The 14,857-nt window shown below is 46.4% G+C and overlaps 1 protein-coding gene across 7 annotated transcripts in view; it reads right to left on the bottom strand.

Annotated features, from left to right (window-relative positions):
• LPIN1 (lipin 1) overlaps positions 1 to 14,857 on the bottom strand; it is a 163,685-nt gene that overhangs the window by 115,578 nt on the left and 33,250 nt on the right. For all 7 annotated transcript variants that reach the window (XM_074394121.1, XM_074394130.1, XM_074394137.1 and 4 more), the window contains exon 2: positions 8,723 to 8,779. In XM_074394121.1, coding sequence (XP_074250222.1) covers positions 8,723 to 8,779 — 57 coding nt within the window. The remainder of the gene's footprint in view (positions 1 to 8,722; positions 8,780 to 14,857) is intronic.

Below are 14,857 nucleotides of genomic sequence, written 5' to 3'. Positions count from 1 at the left end.
CTTGTTACCCAGGCTGGAGTGCAATGGCGCGATCTCGGCTCACCACAACCTCCGCCTCCTGGGTTCAGGCAATTCTCCTGCCTCAGCCTCCTGAGTAGCTGGGATTACAGGCACGAGCCACCATGCCCAGCTAATTTTTTGTATTTTTAGTAGGGACGGGGTTTCACCATGTTGACCAGGATGGTCTCGATCTCTCGACCTCGTGATCCACCCGCCTCGGCCTCCCAAAGTGCTGGGATTACAGGCTTGAGCCACCGCGCCCGGCCTGAAAAACTTCTTGTACAGTAGAATAGTGCTTAGGAGCAAGGTCTCTGGACCTCTGTGGATTTGAATTCTAACCTTGCTACTTTCTAGCTGTGTGACCTTGAGCAAATGACTCAGCTTCTCTGTGCTCAGTTTGTCAGCTCTCAAACAAAAATCATAATGGGACCCACTTAGAAGGCCACTGTGAGGAATAAGTGAGTGAATATTTGTAATGCTGTTAGAAAAACAACCTGTCACCTGATTTGTGCTATATAAGGTTTGTTAAATAAACTTAAAAAAAATTCCTAAAAGCCATATGGAAAATATGTTCATCCAAATAGAAGGAATAGATCCCAATGATAACAAGAAAATAGACTTAAAAATAATCTACCCAATACAGGGGCACCCAGATACATAAGGCAAGTTCTTAATGACTTACAAAGAGACTTAGACTCCCACACAATAATAGTGGGAGACTTTAACACCCCATTGTCAATATTAGACAGATCAACCAGACAGAAAATCAACAAGGATATCCAGGACCTGAATACAGACCTGGAACAAGCAAACCTAATAGACATTTACAGAACTCTCCACCCCAAATCCACAGAATATACATTCTTCTCAGCACCGCATCACACCTACTCTAAAATTGACCACATAATTGGCAATAAATCACTCCTCAGCAAATGCAAAAGAACAGAAATCATAACAAACAGTCTCTCAGACCACAGTGCAATCGAGTTAGAACTCAGAATGCAGAAACTAACTCAGAACAGCACAGCTTCATGGAAACTGAACAACTTGCTCTTGAATGTTGACTGGATAAACAATGAAATGAAGGCAGAAATAAAGATGTTCTTCGAAACCAATGAGAACGAAGACACAACATACCAGAATCTCTGGGACACATTTAAAGCAGTCTCTAGAGGAAAATATATAGCAATGAGTGCCCACATGAGAAGAAAGGAGAGATCTAAAATTGACACCCTATCATCAAAATTGAAAGAGCTAGAGGAGCAAGATCAAAAAAACTCAAAACTTAGCAGAAGACAGGAAATAACTAAGATCAGAGCAGAACTGAAGGAAATAGAGACACAAAAAACTCTTCAAAAAATCAATAAATCCAGGAGCTGGTTTTTTGAAAAGATCAACAAAATAGACAGACCACTAGCCAGATTAATAAAAAAGAAAAGAGAGAATAACCAAATTGATGCAATAAAAAACGATAAAGGGGATATCACCACAGATTCCACAGAAATCCAAACCATCATCAGAGATTATTACAAACAACTCTATGCACATAAACTAGTAAACCTGGAAGAAATGGATAAATTCCTGGACACCTGCAACCTCCCAAGCCTAAACCTGGAAGAAGCCGAAACCCTGAATAGACCAATAACATGGTCTGAAGTCGAGGCAGCAATAAAGAGCCTACCACCCAAAAAAAGCCCAGGTCCAGATGGGTTCACAGCTGAATTCTACCAGACATACAAGGAGGAGCTGATACCATTCCTTCTAAAACTATTCCAGACAATCCAAAAAGAGGGAATCCTTCCCAAATCATTTTACGAGACAAACATCATCCTGATACCAAAACCTGGCAGAGACTCAACAAGAAAAGAAAATTTCAGGCCAATATCCATGATGAACATAGATGCAAAAATCTTCAATAAAATACTGGCAAACCGACTGCAACAGCATATCAAAAAGCTCATCCACCATGATCAAGTAGGATTCATCCCAGGGATGCAAGGCTGGTTCAACATACACAAGTCCATAAACGTAATTCACCACATAAACAGAACCAAAGACAAAAACCACATGATTATCTCGATTGATGCAGAGAAGGCTTTTGACAAAATTCAACAACCCTTTATGCTAAAAACCCTCAATAAACTAGGTATTGACGGAACGTATCTCAAAACAATAAAAGCTATTTACGACAAACCAACAGCCAATATCATACTGAATGGGCAAAAACTGGAAGCATTCCCTTTGAAATCTGGCACTAGACAAGGATGCCCTCTCTCACCACTCCTATTCAATATAGTACTGGAAGTTCTAGCCAGAGCAATCAGGCAAGAAAAAGAAATAAAGGGTATCCAAATTGGAAAGGAGGAAATCAAATTGTCTCTATTTGCAGATGACATGATTGTATATCTGGAAGACCCCATCATCTCAGCCCAAAATCTCCTGAAACTGATAAACAACTTCAGCAAAGTCTCAGGATACAAAATCAACGTGCAAAAATCACAAGCATTCCTATACACCAGTAACAGACTTCAAGAGAGCCAAATCAAGAACGAGCTGCCATTCACAATTGCTACAAAGAGGATAAAGTACCTAGGAATACAACTAACAAGGAACGTAAAGGACCTCTTCAAGGAGAACTACAAGCCATTGCTCAACGAAATAAGAGAGGATACAAACAGATGGAGAAACATTCCATGTTCATGGTTAGGAAGAATCAACATCGTGAAAATGGCCATACTGCCCAAAGTAATTTACAGATTCAACGCTATTCCCATCAAGCTACCAATGACTTTCTTCACAGAACTGGAGAAAAACACCTTAAACTTCATATGGAACCAAAAGAGAGCCCGCATAGCCAAGTCAATTCTAAGCAAAAAGAACAAAGCAGGAGGCATCACACTACCAGACTTCAAACTATACTACAAGGCTACAGTAATCAAAACAGCATGGTACTGGTACCAAAACAGAGATATAGACCAATGGAACAGAACAGAGGCCTCAGAGGAAATACAACACACCCACAACCATCTGATCTTCGACAAACCTGACAAAAACAAGCAATGGGGAAAGGACTCCCTGTTTAATAAATGGTGTTGGGAAAACTGGCTAGTCATGTGCAGAAAGCAGAAACAGGACCCCTTCCTGACACCTTACACCAAAATTAACTCCAGATGGATTAAAGACTTAAACATCAGACCTAATACCATAAAAACCTTAGAAGAAAATCTAGGCAAAACCATTCAGGACATAGGTGTAGGCAAGGACTTCATGACCAAAACGCCAAAAGCAATGGCAACAAAAGCCAAAATAGACAAATGGGACCTAATCAAACTCCACAGCTACTGCACAGCAAAAGAAACAGTCAGTAGAGTGAATCCGCAACCAACAGAATGGGAAAAAATTTTTGCAGTCTACCCATCTGACAAGGGGCTGATATCCAGAATTTACAAAGAACTAAAGCAGATCTACAAGAAAAAAACAAACAAGCCCATTCAAAAATGGGCGAAGGATATGAACAGATACTTTACAAAAGAAGACATACAGGAGGCCAACAAACATATGAAAAAATGCTCATCATCACTGGTCATCAGAGAAATGCAAATCAAAACCACATTGAGATACCATCTCACACCAGTTAGAATGGCGATCATTAAAAAATCGGGAAACAACAGATGCTGGAGAGGATGTGGAGAAATAGGAACACTTTTACACTGTTGGTGGGAATGTAAATTAATTCAACCATTGTGGAAGACAGTGTGGCGATTCCTCAATGACCTAAAAATAGAAATCCCATTTGACCCAGCAATCCCATTACTGGGTATATATCCAAAGGATTATAAATCATTCTACTACAAGGACACGTGCACACGAATGTTCATTGCAGCACTGTTTACAATAGCAAAGACCTGGAACCAACCCAAATGCCCAACGATGATAGACTGGATAGGGAAAATGTGGTACATATACACCATGGAATATTATGCAGCCATCAAAAACGATGAGTTCACGTCCTTTGTAGGGACATGGATGAACCTGGAAACCATCATTCTCAGCAAACTGACACAAGAGCAGAAAATCAAACACCGTATATTCTCGCTCATAGGCGGGTGTTGAACAATGAGAACACATGTACACAGGGAGGGGAGCACTACACACTGGGGTCCGTTGGGGGGAAATGGGGGAGGGGCGGGGGGGTGGGGAGGTGGGAATAGATAGCATGGGGAGAAATGACAGATACAGGTGAGGGGACAGAAGGCAGCAAAGCACACTGCCATGTGTGTACCTATGTAACAATCTTGCATGTTCATCACATGTACCCCAAAACCTAAAATGCAATAAAAAAAAATAATAATAATCTGACAGTTTCCACATGATAGGCTAATATCGAAGTTTAAGGACATTGTGTGTTTGGAGGGCGGTGGGGAGGCGGGCGGTGGGCTGGGAGTAGTATCTCTCCTAACAATGAAAAAGAGAGGCAAACATAAGCTGCAGGAAAAACACCCCCCATATCACTCCTCACCAAGAAAACTCTTAGAAAGGCGGTGTCTGAACATAGAACAAACTGAAACATGATGAGATTATTCATGAACGCTAGAGTATGAGAAAGGGGATCATTGGCATATGATGCGCCATAGAACCAGCCAGACCCTCCTCTGTCAGGTGTGAATCCACAGGATGATGTGCAAAGAGGCAGAAACGAGCTGGGTAAGAACAGGGGACTGTGACCTTCATTGTGAGCCGGTATTCCCCAGTGGATTCTATAGGACCAGCCACATAAATCGCTTTGATCACATTTTTCAAAGATATGTCTGAATCTAGATAAAGTTTTGCTTCCTCCCCCAACAAAACGTGCTCCCTCCAAGAAAACTAAAAAAAATTTTTTTTTTTTTTTTTGAGACAGAGTTTCACTCTTGTTACCCAGGCTGGAGTGCAATGGCGCGATCTCGGCTCACCGCAACCTCCGCCTCCTGGGTTCAGGCAATTCTCCTGCCTCAGCCTCCTGAGTAGCTGGGATTACAGGCACGCGCCACCATGCCCAGCTAATTTTTTTTGTATTTTTAGTAGAGACGGGGTTTCACCATATTGACCAGGATGGTCACGATCTCTTGACCTCGTGATCAACCCGCCTCGGCCTCCCAAAGTGCTGGGATTACAGGCTTGAGCCACCGCGCCCGGCGAAAACTAAAAATGAAGTCCCGTCCTTTCCCAAACCTAGAGACGAGAAATAAAAGAAAAAAGCGAAATATGGCTTTCAGTAACTGGGCTGGGATAAGCTAGAATTAAATGTCACAATCAAAGTAGGCCTCGGTCAGGAGGGAGGCGCCGCAGGAATGAAGTTGCTGCTTTTGGTGCAACCAACGCAGGACGGTGCAGCCTGAGCTAGAAGGTGGAGCCTTGCAAATCACTCAGCCTTGCTCTAGCTCCCTCCAGCACTCCAGGCCTTATCTTATTTAGGGATGGTGCAGGAGGAGGTGGGTTGGTGAGTGTGTGTGTCTTTGGGTTTCCGTATTCCACAGCTACAACCTTCAAACCAAGAGTTTGACTTCCGGATCCTTCGGTCCATGGAGAATGCATCGCTGGCTTCTCTACACCCATGAGCCCACTGGTAACTCTGTCATAGCACCTATCACAGGGCACTCACCATCACTGTGACCCCCGCTATCCCCTCCCCTGCCTAGTGAACTCGGGAAAGAAAAGGCTAACCATGACTTGCTCATCACTGGGTTTCCAGTGCCTAGTGCAGTGGCACAGTCACCAGGAGGGAGGGGGAGAGAGAGAGAGAGAGAGATGGCGACAGGGAGTGGCACAGAGAGAGAGGGAGGGGGGAGGGGGAGAGAGGAGAGAGAGACTTTGAGTATTACTTTCTTCCCTGTGGCACTTCCTCCTCATTTCTGGTTTTCTCATCACTAAGCACTCCTGGAATTTAGGAACCAACCTTCTATGGATACTGGACCATATCAATGATCAGTGCCAGGATAGAAGGAGAGGGTCGGGGACGGAAGGAGAGGGTCGGGGACGGAAGGAGAGGTATGGACGGGAAGCCTGCCTGATGCCGCAGCCACTCCCCATGCCGTGCACGCTCCAGCATGAGTGGTCCGCCTTGCACCCGGCCGGCACCGTCCGCTGTGGACTGCGGTTTGGTGTTTCCAGCCCCGACCTTGCCCCTGGGCTCCAGACCATGCCTCCAACCGCCTGCTGGTCACCCACCTTGGGAAGTTCCTTGGGCAGTTCACACTCAGCTAGGTTAACAGTGGGCTCGGAGCCGCTCCCTGCCTCCGGGCTGCCCCCATGACCCTACCGTCACCGGGTGCAGATCTGGAGGGGACATTGCCTGTTTGGGGCCCTTTCATCTACCTGCCCCTGCCCCCTACATACCATTACCTGTAGGATAAAGTTCCAGGTCCTCAGAAAAGCAGATGAGGCCTCCTGGTCCTCGGCACCCATCCTGCTCCTCCTCCTCCTTCATCTCCCACTGTCCTCTTCCAATCGCATCCCCTGCATCTCAGAGACACTGTGCCCTTCCTACCCCTGTGCTTGGCCAACTGGTATGGCTCTTTCAATACCCTGCAGAACACTCGCCTTCTCTTGGAAGCATTTTTCTGAAATTGCCTCTGAACCCCCGACCCACGCAAGCTGTTACAAGCTCGACTTCTCCTCTCCCATGAGGCCCGTGGCGAACAGGAAGCACTTTCTGCTGAGGAGCCAATGAAATCCTGCTGTCGGCATGTGGAATGCAGCTCAGGGAAGCCAGGTAACTTGCTCAGTGTCTCACCTGCTGCAAGTGGCAGAGCCATGAACCAGACTCTGCACTCCTCATCCAGCAGCCCTGCTATGTATGGCGGAGGCTTCCTGTCATTTCACCCTGGAAGCAGGAGCCTCCTGCTTGGCGCCTCCGGTCCTGACCTCCCCGTGCTGCTGGGAACCCAGCTGCGTGCAGGGTGGGCATGGAAACCAGCGGATTGCCTTTCCTTGCCCACCTCTCGTGGGTCCTGCACATGAGGCCAGCGGCTGGGCTGGAACCTGGTAGCCATGGGCTCCTGCACCACAGTCTGGAGAATGGGACTGGCCACAGGAAGCTGCTCAAGGCTACCTCTGTGACTGTGGGGCCTGCACTCCCACCCACAGGTGAAGAGGTCACTTACTGTGACTTCCTGCACCTTTTCCTCACAGAGGGGGGCTTTTCTCCCTCCAGGTATAACTGCCACCAACTGCCCTCTGCTCAGGATTCTTGGCCTCCAGCTGGCCCCAGTCCCTGCCAATCCCCTTGGAAATAGAATTTCTTCTCCTCACAGAGCACCAGGGCCAGGCCTTCCTTGCAGCCTTCCATTTTGAGACAGAGTCTCTCTGTTGCCAGGCTGGAGTGCAGTGGTGCAATCTCAGCTCACTGTAATCTCTGCCACCCAGGTTCAATCAATTCTCCTGCCTCGGTCTCTCGAGTAGCTGGAACTACAGGCGCAGGCCACCACAGCCAGCTAATTTTTGTATTTTTAGTAGAGATGAGGTTTCACCATGTTGGCCAGGCTGGTCTGGATCTCGACCTCATGGTCTGCCTGCCTCGGCCTCTCAAAGTGCTGGGATTACAGGCATGAGCCACTGCGCCCGGCCCCTTGCAGCCTTCTTTATCCACGTCACTGACACCTCTGGATTCATCTCAATGATGAACCTCTCGCTCTGCCTGCCACCACGCTGGGCCTCAGGTGTCCTCTGTGAATCCTTGATCCACGCTCTGTTTGAGTCCCTTTCTAACTGTGGGCTCCTCAAGTGCAGGAAGGCTAAGTGATACTTTTGTTCCGCAGCCACAGGGTTTGGGCCAGGCCACATGAGAGACACTAAGCATTCCAGCGTCATCACTTCACCCTGGATCATCCCACAGCCCCTCTGGAGCCTCCCTATCCACACGTGCTGCCTCCAGCCTCTTCCCCGCTGTGGAAGCATCTCAGAGGTAAGATCTGTGGGCCTGTAACAAGCTGTATGATGCCCCTGAAGCTTCAACTATAGCTCCAGGGCAAGGTGAAGGCCTGAGGAGAAAGGAACAGGAGAGGGAGTTTGGGACCACCTCTGGGAGTGGGGAGATATAAACAAACTGTAGAGGCTCAGAGAGTTTGAGGGGTGAGGGTAGTGATGGCCTTTGGGCTGCGGAACACGGGATCTAGGAAGAGCCAAAAAGATGGCCTCGTGGGCAGACAGCAAAGCATGAAAACCAATCCCAGAGATACTGAAGGGGCTGGGCCAAAGGCTGGGAGCCAGGTGCAAGGCAAAGAGGCTGCGGCGGGAGGAGGAGGCAGAACCTGGGGAAGGGCCTTGAGGGGCTCAGGCGGGAGGCAAGGGCTCTCATTACATGTGTACGACTGCATTTGCATTAAGGATGGTCCAGCAAGGGCAGCCAGTGCATGAGTGTGAATGCGGACGTCTTCCTATTAGCACTGGGGAGCCATTGAATGCTTTTTAATCCGGGAGGTGAGAAAATCATATTTCTGCCTGGAGGAGGATGCATCTCAGGAAGAAGAGATTAGAAAGCAACCAAAATGCCTGCAGCTCTGTGGGGAGCTTATCGAACATTGAGAAAGGGCTGCGGGCCATCTCTGAAAGCACCAAACGAAAAACAGCCCTGCTATGGAGCCTGCAGATATCCATGGTGACAAACCGCAGCTAGACATGGAGGATATTCTCCAATCTTAAAATGCAAAAGTGTAACGAGGACATTTATCACAACGGCACTCACGTTAATGTTTGAAGACCATACATTTCGAATCCACCCAGGGTCTCTCATTATTGGAATCTGAAAAACAAAAACATTAGAAATTGATTAACGGAAACGTTCTGGAATTAGATGGTGGTAATGGCTGCACAACTTTGCCAATATACTAAAAAAATCACTGAACTCTACACTTCAACGTGGTGAATTCGGTGGTATGTAAGCTATATCTCAGTGGTTTTTTTTTTTCTTTTTTCTTTTTATATATCTCAATTTTTAAGAGAAGAAATAAGAAGTATGTGTGCTGAGTGCCATGGCTCAGGCCTGTACTCCCAGCCCTTTGGGAGGCCATGGCGGGTGGATCACCTGAGGTCAGGAGTTCGAGACCAGCCTGGCCAACATGGCAAACCACTGTCTCTACTAAAAATACAAACATTAGCCAGGCATGGGGGTGGATGTCTATAATTCCAGCTATTCGGGAGGCTGAGGCAGGAGAGTCACTTGAATCCTGGGGACAGAGTTACAGTAAGCCAACATTGCAGCACTTCATTCCAGTGTGGGCGAAAGGTGAAACTCTGTCTCAAACAAACATAAACAAACAAAAAGAATGTGGCGTCTTTTCTTAGAGCACATTCAACTACGATGTGTCAATTACACAGGGTGCATTATGAGGTTGGAAATTCTCTGTATCTCTCACTCTTTCACTCTTCCTCCATCTTCACATCCTCCCCAACACACATGGATCCTATGGGTAAAGGAATAGGAGGTCAGGCAGCAAGAGAAAACGGTGGAATTGGAAGTCGGAAGACGTGACTCAAGTGCTGCCTCTGCTGTTTCTTAGCCACAGGGTTGGTTTGCTTACCTGTATAAATGTGGGTAACAATAACCCCTGCCCTGCTGAGGGACAGGAGTTATTGTGAGCATTGAGTGAGTTCATTCAGGCAAAAGAGCAAAGCCCAATTCGGGTACTAGCTATTAGGACTGTTGGTGTGGCATTATCCTAGCAGGTGGTGTGAGGGGAAGCCATTTATTTCCTGCCTATTGCTTGCTGGTAAAAACAGTAAAATAGCAAGAAGCTGAAGTCAGCAGTCAGGCAACTAGCTAACACCAGTTGCCTTGCCGCAGGGAGGCCTGAGGGTGGGAAAATAACCCCCCCGCCGTGTGATCGATGACTATGTTATCTATAAACCTTGAAAATGTAGCAGAGGAATGTTCCTCTGGCCCAGGAACCTGCCCCCAGTCACCTACCCCATGTTTGCACAATCCAGAACCCCCCTTAGAGTTGAACCTGCCACCAGGTCATTTGCTGCCTTTGTTCGGCTCCTGTAACCCTTCCCCTTCCTCCCTTCCCGCACATGCCAAATGGATAAAAGCTACAGACTGTGAGGTCAGCTGCCCGGCCAATGGGCAATAACACGGTTTTACCTCGGCTCCCCCTTTAGAGTTGCAAGCCCTTTAAAAAGGAAAGAAACTGCTCTTCCGGGAGCTCCGCTTTTGGACGCCAGTCTACCGAGGCTCCACAGCCGAATCGCGTCTTCCTTCCTCACTCCAGGGTCTGAGCGGTTCTGTCAGCACCTCATCCCGCAGGAGTGGGACATGGGCAGTGCCCCTTTCTCACAAGCGTCCCAGTGAGAACTGCACGAAGCGTACCTGGGGTAAGCCCAAACTTCCTCAGGCATGTACTCGTAGTCCTAGGCTTACAATTTATCCTTGAATTATACTCAAAAGCATGTGTGCTCTGAGTTCAGCTGTCGCAGCCCAGAATAAACAGCCCGAGAAGCCCCTAACCCTCTTCCCCTGACCTGTCCCTCGTTGGCCCTGCCCCCCACCTCATATTCATCTGACCCACTTAGCTTTTCTAGCACGTATTTGTTGACTGACTATTAGTTGATGGTGTTGCTTTACATCATGACGTACTGAATAGCTCCAGGGGTTCATGTACTTTTCTAGGTACTGAGAACATAGCAATAAATTTGATGCAAATCTTGTCCACAAGTCACTCAATCTAGTGGAGGGCAGGAAGACAAGGAACAAAGATCTCTGTGGCCAGGGCTACCGTCAAGATATGGCCAGGGTCCAGAGAGACCACAGAGGGGGAAGCCAAGCATCTGCTCGCGGGGAAGGCAGGGAAGTTTCCGTGCCTTCCACAGGAGAGGACACCTGAGCTGCCTCTGCAGCGTGAGTGGGAACCCTGGGAGAGGAGACAGCAAGAAAGACCACTCCAGGCAGAGCAGAGAGCATATTCAAAGAAACCAAGTCACCGCACACATGTTGGGAACAGCAAGGAGCCCCTCATGACTGCAGAGTAGTTGCAGCAGATGCAGTGGGCATGAGGGGGTGCCAGGAGGGGACCGTGGGGCAAGGAGGCATGGGAGAGTGAGGCCAGCGTGGTGAAGGCCTCACAGGCCCTCAGGAGGAGCCAGCCCGTTTCCTTTTTTTAAGAATGCCCTCCTCACGTGCCTGTAATCCCAGCTACTCAGGAGGCTGAGGCAGGAGAATTGCCTGAATCCAGGAGGCGGAGGTTGCGGTGAGCCGAGATCACGCCATTGCACTCCAGCCTGGGTAACAAGAGCAAAACTCCATCTCAAAAAACAAACAAACAAACAAACAAACAAAAACAACAAAAAAGAATGCCCTCCTCCATCAACAACTCTTGCTGGAGCCCATTATGTAATCAGAATAAAGGGAAATGGCTATGGTCAGGTCGGGAAGGGGTCTGAAATCTTCGCTACAGAAACCCCGAGGCTCTCAGAGCAGTGTGAGAGCAGTTACCATGTGCCACTGGGGACTACACAGGAGGGGGATGATGATCAGCTCTATGTCTTACAAGGACCATGCTAACTTCTGCATGGAGGGTGCAGAGAAGTGAATTTGAAGGTGATTCCAGCAAAGGATGGCCAGGATATGGACCAAGGTGATGACAGTGGAACAAAGAGGAAGACGAGGTCTGAACACAACCACATAATAGAATCCCCAGGAGACGATATGCAACTCAGATCGGGGATTGAAGAAGAGGGAAGTTTCGAGGATGTCTGAAGTGTCTGGCCTAGGTGAGTAGGTAGATGATTATCTCATTCACTAAATTAGGAAAGCAGGAGGGATGAATGTAGGGAGGAATATTCTAGTCTCCTGGAACTGCATCCAAAATAAAAAGGATAGATTTTCCTTTAAGACAGAACCTGGGAAAGAAGGCCGATGTGAATTAAGAGATTCTATCTCATCTGGATCCTTGCTGGGGAAGCAGGGGTAAGGCCACTGATTTCTTCATCTATATGTTGCTTAATATGGCAGCTAATGAAGTCCTGATTTCAACTGAGCAATGCATTTGAAACACTTCTTGGAATCGTTGCTGCTTCTATTTCAGCTCCTGTGGAATATTTCAGCATGCCGCAAAACGTCAGGCAACTTGGGTACAGATGTTCTGGATCATCCAACTCAAATTCTTCAGGGGCCACCAACACAGTCACACGGGCACCAGAATTCTCTGCGTACAATAGTTGGATTGGTTTCGCACTCACGAGGTAGGCTAGGAAGGCTGCCAGCAGTTTAAATTCACAGGGCTTGGATTTGGTCCTGATTCAAAATGAAGTTTCAAATCAAATACAAGATATATTCTTGCACTGCAAGAGGAGCAATATCTCCGACCCCCAAGAGTCTGGGTTGAATTCAGAGTTTAAATATAAACACAAGAACACCAAAAACGGTGACCCAGTATATTTCAACAATAATTTCTTTCAAAGCTAAGAAGAAAATAGGCTCATTCTGCCCACAACTATTTGTCTGTTGTCATTTGAAATTCTAACGTAAAGTGTGAAGCTCAGCCATCTGGATTCTGGCATCAAGCAGTTGGCAGTCACGGTAGAAGCCAAAAATGAACCTGGCTTTGAACTCAGTTCTTCTACCAGGAGCTGTGTGGCCTTCGGCGAGGAATTACCTTTTCAAGCCTCAATATCTTCACTTTGTAAAGAAAGGCTAACCATATACTTAGCTCATAGAATTGGTGTGAGAATCAAGAGAGAATACTGTGGAAACAGTAAGGCACCACGCAGATGTCAGTGGCTACTTCTGGACGATGGTCACGAAGTGGAAGATCCAAGGTCAGAAATAGGTGAGCATCTTGGGAGCAGCCGGTCTGCTTCTACCTCACCTGTACCATGAGCTGTATGACTGCTCAGGTCCTCGTTCAGTGCATTGGCCTCCAGAGCACATTCCTGTTCTCCATGTGAGTCAGACTCCACGAAGCACATGCTTGTGTTAGCCTCCTTCTCAACTCTATGGTTTGTCTTGATTTCCTTTTATTTCTCATTTAACATACATTTATGTAACTGCTATGGATGGGATATTTGTGTCCCCACTCATACTTCGGCTGCCATAAATGCCTATATTGAAGTTCTAATCCCCAAGGTGAGGATATTTGAAGGTGACACCTTGCAGAAGTTGGGGAGTAATTAGGTGACGAAGATGGAACCTTCATAAATTGGATTACTGACCTTATAAGAAGAGACAGGAGAAAGATGATCTTGCTCTGCTACGTGAAGATACGCAAGAAGGTGGCTGTTTGCAAACCCCGAAAAAAAAACCCTCACCAGAACCTGACCATACTGGCACCTGGTCTTGGTCTTCCAGCCTCCAGAACGACGAGAGATCAATTTAAGGTATTTAAGTCATCCAGTTTGTGGTATTTTTCTTATAATAACCCGAGCTGGCTAAAACAGAAATCCTATTGTGTTTTGAACCATCTTTTGTCCATGGATATGTACAGCAAAGAATAGATAGGTGATAGATGATAGATAGATAGATAGATAGATAGATAGATAGATAGATATAGATAGGTAGATGATAGATATAGATAGATGATAGATATAGATAGGTAGATGATAGATATAGATAGATGATAGATATAGATAGATAGATAGATAGATTATAGATAGATAGATGATAGATATAGATAGAAGATAGATATAGATAGATATAGATAGAAAGATAATAGATATAGATACATAGATGATAGATAGATATAGATAGATGATAGATAGATGATAGATATAGATAGATAGATAGATGATAGATATAGATAGATAGATAGATAATAGGATACATAGAAAAAAATGGAAAAATGCTTAGAGAATGAACACAGTAAATGCAGATAGATGAGCAAATGGAAGATGGACACTTTCCTGCCATCTTTCTCTGGGCTGTGTTGTTTGCTTACTCCCTTGACTATGCCAATTATTACTGCACAAAAAGTATTTGAAATAGAACCTCCAAGACTGGTCTTAGGGCCTCTGCCATTTGAGAGTAGAATCACACCGACCATTGTGTTACCCTCTCTGAGCTTCAGTTTCCTCTCCTAAAGAACTTACATGATACTACCTACCTCGTATAAGTTCTGCTATGAGAGTCAGACAGAAAATGCACTTGAAAGTGACCAGTCCATGGTAGATACTCAATGAAGCTGAAACTGAATTCCAATCACAGTCTCATTAAGATTAAGACCCAGGTCACAGTTCCCTGCAATCTTTATGTGGCTGGGCTCACTACTACAGTTCTTGCCATGAATTGCTGGAAGTCACGTATCTGGAGTCTATGTCCAAATTCACATTCAGGTCTGTGGGACTCCAAAGCTCTTGCTGCTGTTTCACTGATGATGCAACATTTTTTTTTTTTTTTTTGAGACAGAGTCTCGCTCTGTCACCTAGGTTGGAGTGCCATGGCGTGGTCTCGGCTCACTGCCACCTCCACCTCCTGGGTTCAAATGATTCTCCTCCCTCAGCCTCCTGAGTAGCTGAGATTATAGGTGCCTTCCACCATTACCAGCTAATTTTTATATTTTTAGTAGAGACGGGGTTTCACCATGTTGGCCAGGCTGGTCTCAAACTCCTGATCCTGTGATCCGCCCGCCTTGACCTCCTGAAGTGCTGGGATTACAGGCATGAGCCACCACACCCAGCCAGATGGTGCAACATTTAAATAGCAGAAATCTCACAAATACAGAAGGAAAAAAGAGAGAATTCAGAGAGAAATGCTTCCAGATTATCAGGCCTACAGTCTACAGTGATACTCTAGGCTGTTCCCAGTTTACAAACGGGGTGTCCAACGTCCATTTGTAAGATTTTGTAAAAGCAGGGTAACATTTTTACATAGAAGCAGTACTACCAAAGT

Source organism: Saimiri boliviensis, chromosome 1 (assembly GCF_048565385.1).
Source record: "Saimiri boliviensis isolate mSaiBol1 chromosome 1, mSaiBol1.pri, whole genome shotgun sequence".
Lineage (NCBI taxonomy): Eukaryota > Metazoa > Chordata > Mammalia > Primates > Cebidae > Saimiri > Saimiri boliviensis.
The sequence above is the reverse complement of the archived record's forward strand: the minus strand, read 5'-3'. Positions and strand labels throughout refer to the sequence as shown.